The following is a 9,497-nucleotide window of genomic DNA, read 5'->3' on the forward strand; positions in this document are numbered from 1 at the left end:
ACACAAGAAATTAAGGCTGCTGTAATACGACGCACTGAGTAGAAGAAAAATGACATTCAAAACATTTATCTAATATTGGTTATGTGTCTTCCATTCTATAATGAATTTAAATATACAGTCACTGTTATTAACCAGTTAATCATCCGCTCAGACAGACAACACATTGTCGGGCAATTACAGTGTCACTCCTTTAGGGTCGCTCAAGGTGACAGCAATGTGAAGAAGAGAGCAGCTGACACGAAGTGTTCGAATGGATTTCTAAGGACCGTACTTGGGGACCAGGGGCCAACTTATTGCGCCGTTACTATAGTTGGCGTATTGGGGGCTCGTAACATACTAATTTATGTAGGCTGCAAACCCCCATGCTGCTTGTAATGTATGACATATGCATGTGTGGTTGCTTAATGCTGTCTCCGGGATGGAATTCTCACGACGACAAATGACTAAAACGACCCTGCCATTGACATCCCACACCTGGGGCTTTCTATAAAATGAAGTCGTGCTGTGCTTTTACGTCACTTCACTTAAGCAAATCAAACCAATTATTCTTATTGGGATGGAAATAGAATGAATCGCAACTTCGATACCGCAATTACACTGGTGTCCAATATAAGTTCGATTATTTCTCAGTTCGAATATAATGAATTTCCTTGAGACAGAGAAGTTGCTGTCCATGCATCAGCACGGCTTTAGAAAGCATCGCTCCTGCGAAACGCAACTCGCCCTTTTTTCACATGATATCTTGCGAACCATGGATGAAGGATATCAGACAGATGCCATATTCCTTGACTTCCGGAAAGCGTTTGACTCGGTGCCCCACTGCAGAATCTTAACTAAGCTACGAACATATGGGATTGGTTCCCAAGTATGTGAGTGGCTCGAAGACTTCTTAAGTAACAGAACCCAGTACGTTGTCCTCGATGGTGAGTGTCCATCGGAGGTGAGGGTATCATCTGGAGTGCCCCAGGGAAGTGTGGTAGGTCCGCTGTTTTCTGTCTACATACATGATCTTTTCGATAGGGTGGATAGCAATATGCGGCTGTTTGATGATGCCGTGGTGTACGGGAAGGTGTCGTCGTTGAGTGACTGTAGGAGGACACAAGATGACTTGGACAGGATTTGTGATTGGTCTAAAGAATGGCAGCTAACTCTAAATATAGATAAATGTAAATTAATGCAGATTAATGGGAAAAAGAATCCTGTAATGTTTGAATACTCCATTAGTAGTGTAGCGCTTGACACAGTCACGTCGATTAAATATTTGGGCGTAACACTGCAGAGCGATATGAAGTGGGACAAGCATGTAATGGAAGTTGTGGGGAAGGCGGATAGTCGTCTTCGGTTCATTGGTGGACTTTTGGGAAGATGTGGTTCATCTGTAAAGGAGACCGCTTATAAAACACTAATACGACCTATTCTTGAGTACTGCTCGAGCGTTTGGGATACCTATCAGGTCGGATTGAGGGGGGACATAGAAGCAATTCAGAGACGGGCTGCTAGATTTGTTACTGGTAGATTTGATGATCACGGGAGTGTTACGGGAATGCTTCAGGAACTCGAGTGGGAGTCTCTAGAGGAAAGGAGGCGTTCTTTTCGTGAATCGCTACTTAAGAAATTTAGAGAACCAGCATTTGAGGCTGACAGCAACTTATATTTCGCGGAAAGACCACACAGATAAGAGAGATTAGGGCTCTTACAGAGGCATATAGGCAGTCATTTTTCCCTCGTTCTGTTTGGGAATGGAACAGGGAGAGAAGGTGCTAGTTGTGTGGTACGAGGTACCCTCCGCCACGCACCATATGGTGGATTGCGGAGTATGTATGTAGATGTAGATGAAACTTTTGATTGCTTTACTTTACGTAGGTTTTCCTGGAGTTGGTTTGCTCATGACTTGTGTTCCTCCCACGTCTGATTTACCTGAGCACTGATATTTTTGATGTCCGTCCTCGTCTCGTTATCTCGTACTAACTCCATTTCCTTTAGTCCATCACTTTTCTTCTTCATTCCCATTAAAAATGCCACCAAATTTAAGCCCTCTTCCTTTTCCGCAGTATTGTGATCCACCGAACTCATACTTGAATTCTGCGATGTTGTTTCCACATCAGTGCGTTCTGTTACCTCCCTGTCTTCTCCGCCTGGATTTCTAATAATCACCTCTGCTTCGATATGTTGTAGTATGCTCACATCTTCCATCACTTGCGATCTGACACTGCCCGTCCCCTCAAGGTATACCATATCTGTTTGCTCGCTAGCCAGGAACAGAAATTGGATTCAACTATTTTTATATAGAGAAGCACTTAAATGTGTGTCAGTCTCCACAGAGAGATAACAAATCGTCACTTGAATAAAGAAAGTAACAACTCCGTTCATGGAGAAACGACTTCAGTTCTGAAAATCTAAGCGCTTGATTTTCCACTGTGGGTCTCGCCCGTGAAGGTTGATCCCCGGAGAGAAGTGTCTTCACTCGATCCCTGTAGGGAAGTCTCTCCACACCCGCTCCCTCCTGGATACGTGGCCCTACGTTTATGCCCAGCCAATTAATCCGAGCGGACGTTACAAAACCATTACCTCCCACTACGTGGGTCACGAATCAGCCAGCCAATCACCTGTAGCTCATACTCCTTTCAGAAGATTTTCTGGAAGTTTCCATTTCCCCTGCTACATCCTTAGTACTTCGCCAATCAAATATGCATCTCTGCTTTTCTGTGCGAAGTGTGCCCCGGCAGTCCCCATGAGAAGATTCCACAGAGGCCAGCTGGCGACCATCGTGTGTGACCCTCCCTATTCCTTTCCACTGAAAAGGATGTCCTTTCACCTTTTTCCGCCCCTGACGCTTGTAATAGTAAAATGGTTCAAATGGCTCTGAGCACTATGGGACTCAACTGCTGAGGTCATTAGTCCCCTAGAACTTAGAACTAGTTAAACCTAACTAACCTAAGGTCATCACAAACATCCATGCCCGAAGCAGGATTCGAACCTGCGACCGTAGCGGTCTTGCGGCTCCAGACTGCAGCGCCTTTAACCGCACGGCCACTTCGGCCGGCATGTAATTGTACTGTCTGCTGCTGCTGTACCATAATATTAAAGTTGGAAGAAGGTTGTGAATTAAAACTATCTTATTAAAGTAATTATGGTATAAAGCAACAGAGCAGTGTTATCCTATGAGAGGAATTTTGTTGTTGACCGTGTTGTACCTAACTGACATGGCTTATCGGAAGTGAAAGTCAGAATTACGTAAATATTCAAAGAGTAACAAATAATGGTTTACCTAGCTACACTGTTTAAAGAATAAAGAAAACGGTCTCTAGCCTAATTAGCAAGAGAAAGATTAACGTTCTTGTTTAAGAAAGTAGGTATGAGTAACTTTAACGGACAAACACAACCTATATTTTGCCACACGCGAGCGCAATGAACTCTGATAACCTGCATTTGTTCACGGTTAAGATTGGAAGCTGACAGAGCAGAACAAACTATTTACATAAATATAACATAACAATACACACAATTACTTTCGGGGCTTATTCAAACTGAATGGTCTTTGTAACATTACTATTAATATTCACTGCAGAATCATTAATTGGACATAGGTTAAGTATTATTTTTCACTTTCCTAATTGACATAAAATTATAAATGTAGTTCACTGCAAAATTATGAAGGAAAGATATGCAACATCAAGCACACAGGGAACGCAGGAGCGCCGTGGTCTCGTGGTAACGTGAGCAGCTGCGGAACGGAAGGTCCTTGGTTCTAATCTTCCATCGAGTGAAAAGTTTAATTTTTTATTTTCAGTTTCTGTGACCAACTCTTATGTTTTCATCACTTTTTTGGGAGTGATTATCACATCCACAAGAAAACCTAAATCGGGCAAGTTAGAAGAATGTTTTTACCCATTCGCCAAGTGTACAAGTTAGGTGGGTCGACAACATATTCCTGTCATGTGACGCACATGCCGTAACCAGTGTCGTATAGAATATATCAGATGTGTTTTCCTGTGGAGGAATCGGTTGACCTATGGCCTTGCGATCAAATGTTTTCGGTTCCCATTGGAGAGGCACATCCTTTCGTCTACTAATCGCACGGTTTTGCGATGCGGTCGCAAAACACAGACACTAAACTTATTACAGTGAACAGAGACGTCAATGAACGAACGGACAGATAATAACTATGCAAAAAAAAAGAAAGTAAAATTTTCACTCGAGGGAAGACTTGAACCAAGGACCTCTCATTCCGCAGCTGCTCACGCTACCACGGCACCACGGCGCTCTCGAGCTCAGATCGTCCATGATGTTGCTTATGTGGCCCATGGACTACTCAGTTTGTATATTTTGCTTATTTTTTCACAGTTCCACACAACTTCTTCCTGTTTTCTCAATTGATCTGTGTTCAGTTTATCAAGGCCTATCCACTGTGCCAACTTATAACTAAAACTGAGGGGGGTGCGATGGGGAGGTTCCCTTGTCAGCCATGCAGTGCTTCATAAATTGTTAGGGCATGGTGCTGGCCAGTATCAGCCAATGAAATGGTTAACAATCCGATTCCAGAATGAGATTTTCACTCTGCAGCGGAGTGGGCGCTGATATGAAACTTCCTGGCAGATTAAAACTGTGTGCCGGACCGAGACTCAAACTCGTGACCTGGAAACATCCCCCAGGCTGTGGCTAAGCCATGTCTCCGCAATATCCTTTCTTTCAGGAGTGCTAGTTCTGCAAGGTTCGCAGGGGAGCGTCTGTAAAGTTTGGAAGGTAGGAGACGAGGTACTGGCAGAAGTAAAGCTGTGAGGACGGGGCGTGAGTCGTGCTTGGGTAGCTCAGTTGGTAGAGCACTTGCCCGTGAAAGGTAAAGGTCCCGAGTTCGAGTCTCGGTCCGGCACACAGTTTTAATCTGCCAGGAAGTTTCAATAATCCGATTGTGCATCGTAAACAGTGACCTAATATAAATATAAATCGAAAGAATTTAAAGAATATTATATCTGTTGGGGCAAAATGTTGCTGCCTTACAAGGTTGTCAATAATAAGAGCGCACTGTTTACAGTACGAGGTACCACTCTACAATGTCACTATTAGCTCTTGAAAAAAGAAGTTTTACGACTAATGTTACAGTGAGGTATCCTCAGCTAAGGGTCGACATATGAAGCGTCCCCTTAGAAAAATTATAAATGACTGTGCTGAAAAACCTCTTACATTATTTGGTTTTCAAACAGCTGAGCAAAACTGAACGTACTCAGACATTACTCTCTTTACTTATTCTGATCAACACTAAACTGACACACAATATTTTTAGCGCAACGCAATCTGACTTTCAATAATCCCTACAAACGAATGGCCCTGACTAACAATAACGTATACCTTTCATGAATCACTTACCTCACTAAAATCTTCGTTACTCAAACTACTGCAATACAGCGAGCGCCAATACTGCCAGCTAAATAAAAGATTCAAACTACTGAAGGCACTAACTACTGATAGGCATAGTTAGCAAATGAAAGATTTTGATAGAGAACAAACGATGTATTTACCTTAATAGTGTTCAAAAGTCATAATATATATATCAGTTCATGACATCCAGTCTTAACAAATTTACTATCTCTGATGTACACACGTCCAGATCATCCGCTCTCAAAACTCCGCCATCTCTCTCCCCACATCCACCACTGCTGGCGGCTTTCCTCCAACTGCGCAATGCTACGCGCTGTTAACAGCCAACTGCCCAACACTACAATAGCGACTATTCGAACAATGCCACCCAGCCACAGACTGCACACAGCACAGCTAGTGATTTTCTAACAGAGCGCTACGTGGTGTTACCAATATAAAAACCTAAACAGCCTACTTACATGTTTTACCTCGCTGCGCGGGATTAGCCGAGCGCCGGCACGGTAGCTCAGCGTGCTCCGTCAGAGGGTTAGCTGCCCCCTGTAATAAAAAAACTGAGTGAATGGATCAATAACGAACTTCAACGGGCGTCAGGTGACGTCCGCCACGAACAATTGAAACGAACAATAACGAACAAAAAATGAGATTACAAAAAAAAAAAAAAGCGGTCTAAGGCGCTGCAGTCATGGACTGTGCGGCTAGTCCAGGCGGAGGTTCGAGTCCTCCCTCGGGCATGGGTGTGTGTGTCTGTCCATAGGATAATTTAGGTTAAGTACTGTGTAAGCTTAGGGACTAATGACCTTAGCAGTTAAGTCCCATAAGATTTCACACACACTTGAAAATTTTGTTTTACCTCCAAGAGGTGCTGATAAATATTCTCTACTGAGCAACCATTTTCGGTCCAAGGACCATCATCAGGTTCATAAAACACTTTCATCATACCAGGCGATATAAAATAAATGGCATCAAATAATAAAATCCATGTATTCGTCACTGTTGTCAAATAGTAATACAAATTACATCGTCTGTCATAAAAATCTGCCAATCAGTGCACTGATTCATATTATACAAACAGCCAACATTAATGTTACTGTGGCATTCTACATACTCTAATATTGACAATATCATGTATTTCATTATTTGACGCTATTGTTCGCCAGGATGAACAAACGTTACGAATTTTGTATAACTTCCAACAAGAAGTTGTACCAAAGAACAGATTATTGTAAAGGAACCTGAATCAGGGGCGGTTCTAGAAGTTGGTCAAGGAGGGGGCTAATTGGGAGAGGGAGGGTATTGGGGGAGTGGAATATCACCTAACAAAAGGAGAGTTGGGGTCCTCCGCCGACAAACTGGTAAAATTTGGTGTTGCTTAGTTTTTGGTAACTGTTTTGGAGTTCAACGTAAAAGAAACTTATTTTCACGTGGGAGATTTTATAAATTACATAAACCATGAAATAGGTCGACTTACAACAAATAAGTTTTCATTAATTTTCTGGATACAGAAGGTGACATGAATGTAGAAACTTGAACTTGACATGAATATAAAAAAAAATCTGTAACAAAATTCACTGTATATTTCCGTCTTCTGCCCAATTTGTCATGCTCATTCGCCTCTGTTTCTTTTTACTGAATATGTCAATGAGATTTTCAATTTCCATATATCTTTCCTTATGGATATTTGCAAGAGCCAATTCATTTAGTCTCACCTGCCCCATTGTGTTACGCAAATAAATCTTTATTCGTCTCAAAGTAGAGAAGCTTCGTTCAGGAGTGCTTGTGGTGACAGGAATAGTCCCAAATATTTTGAGTAAAACATATACATTTGGGAAAAACTGCTTGTCACAGTTCTTTAATGCTTCAGTTACTGTTTCAGGTCTTTTACTTTCATCAACCCACTTTTTCTTCCATAGTTTCAGTTCTCCTTCCATTAAAAGCGAAGAACTCTCCAAAAACTGTTCATATTTCTCGGATGTCTGGATCACTTCATCCTCACTGTATTTTAAACAGTATGCAGGAATAAGTCCTTCAAGTGGTAATATGGTGCGAAAATCTTGGTGAAATCTTGTTTCTAACTCGGCAATAAAACGATCCACAACAGGTAAAAATACTGTTCGCCTGAAGTATTCCTCGGCGTTTGAAGCAGGAACGTTGTCTTTTTTGGTTTGTGTTGAAATAGTTCTTGGCATTGCTATTACACTTCCAATATCTTCTGCCAGTTTAACAGCGTCTTCAAAAATACTTCCGAATTCTATTTCCGAATCCGTCCTTATATTGTTGAACACCTCAAGCACATCATTGACATGATTTAAGGCATTTGTTAAATCCATTTTAGGACTTTGGAGCTGTTCGCTTAGTCTTAAAGAGAAGCAATATGCTGCAGTTGCTAATGCTACTACGAAGTCTCCTCTTCGGACAGCAGAACTAAATATGCAAGCTTTACAAGCCGTTTCTGCGTTGGTTTCACGACTACTTGAAAGTTCATCAAGCAAGGCCACGACCGGGACAAATAGCTCCTTGAAAGTAATAAGGGTATCGTGTCTTCCCACCCATCTTGTTGGACACATTGCCTTCAACTTTGTTTTCTTTGACTCCGTGAACGGTACTCGTGATGTAACTTCCTCTAGGGAACTTTTTCTGTTTGCAGAGGCAGACAAGAATGCTGAAACTGGTCCTACAATTCCCATCATATTTCTAACTATTGGAGTATCACAAGACTTAGAAATGCACAAGTTCAAAGAGTAGCTAAAACAGTGGGTATAAATAGCCAACGGTTGTTTACTTAAAATAAGAGCTTGAACTCCTTTAAATCTGCCAGCCATGTTTGAGCCGCCATCATAGCCCTGTCCACAAAGATATTGATAGCCCAGCCCCAGTGTCTTGAGTTCTTCATCGATGGCTTCTGCAATCGAAGTGCCAGTAGCTGATTTAAGCTGAGTAAAACCCAGAAAGTCTTCTTTGGTAACAAAGGTCTCTATGTCAATGTACCTAACACAAAATGTCATCTGTTCCTTAGTGCTGACATCAGTTGTTTCATCACATATAATGCTAAAAAATTTAGCCTTTTTCACATCCCTCGATATTGAGGAGCGAATAGCGTCACCAATGCAATGTATGACTTCGTTTTGGACTGTGTTACTTATCATAGAACTGTTTCGGCCATATGTACTGAAATGTTTTAAATCTTCATCTCCAGCATCCATACGAAAAGCCAAAAGACTCTGAAACACTCCATGTTTACTCTCTAGAACAGGGGCGGGCAAACGTTGCACGCGGCTCATGAGCACACAGCGGTGCACGTGTGCTGCTCGCGTGCAATCGTCGACAGGGGCAGTGGCGACAGCCTGCAGGTTGCGGCAGTGTAAATAGTACCAGGCTAAGCTGCGGACGTTGAAGCGAAGCGACCACTACGTAGTGAACGTTGTATTTCAATAACCGGAAAATGCAGCGTGAATCGAGGAAACGGAGAATTGGAGATTTGCTATCTTTTAAAAAGGAATGGGAGAATCATTTTTTCTCTGTGGAAAAACGTGAAAATTGGAAATGTATAATATGCGACAGTATTCTCGCTGGTGAGCGGAAGTTTAATATTGAACGCCATTATAATAAATTTCAGTATGTTGCCGTTCTTAGTGCAATAAAAGAGGAATTTCTCAACCGATTTGGGGATATATCTTACTTATCCCAAGGTTTTGAATAGTTCTCGAGAGAATCTGGTTTCTGTAGATGATATTAATCTCAGTTCGCAAATGGAATTAATAAATCTACAGTGTAATTCTCGTCTGAGAGACAAGTTCCTTTTGGCAAGTGGTGTAATAGATTTTTATCACGACTTTCCACAGCAAGAGTTTCCTCGTCTCCATCGTGAAGCCATGAAGATAGTCAATGTTACGCTCGACATACTTTTGTGAGAGATTTTGTTCTGTTATGAAAATTAATAAGTCTCGGTTAAGAGCAAACATCAGTAAAGAAAATTTACGTAACTGTTTGCGTTTGTCTGTATGTAGAAATTTTGTTCCAGACATTAAACGTATTGTAAACTCCACCTGTGATAATTAAATAAAACGTATCGTAGGTAATAGGTACTCTTTCAAACCATGATTACTTTCAAGCAGTCCTACTAA

At 41.7% G+C, this 9,497-nt stretch overlaps 1 protein-coding gene across 1 annotated transcript; it reads right to left on the bottom strand.

Moving 5' to 3' along the window:
- Window positions 1-6,941: 6,941 nt before the first annotated feature.
- LOC126209967 (52 kDa repressor of the inhibitor of the protein kinase-like) lies at window positions 6,942-8,378 on the bottom strand. Its single transcript, XM_049939079.1, has one exon. It carries the CDS (start codon window positions 8,376-8,378, stop codon window positions 6,942-6,944), a length of 1,437 nt encoding a protein of 478 aa, XP_049795036.1.
- Between the last annotated feature and the right edge of the window lie 1,119 nt (window positions 8,379-9,497).

This window comes from Schistocerca nitens, chromosome 10 (assembly GCF_023898315.1).
Source record: "Schistocerca nitens isolate TAMUIC-IGC-003100 chromosome 10, iqSchNite1.1, whole genome shotgun sequence".
Lineage (NCBI taxonomy): Eukaryota > Metazoa > Arthropoda > Insecta > Orthoptera > Acrididae > Schistocerca > Schistocerca nitens.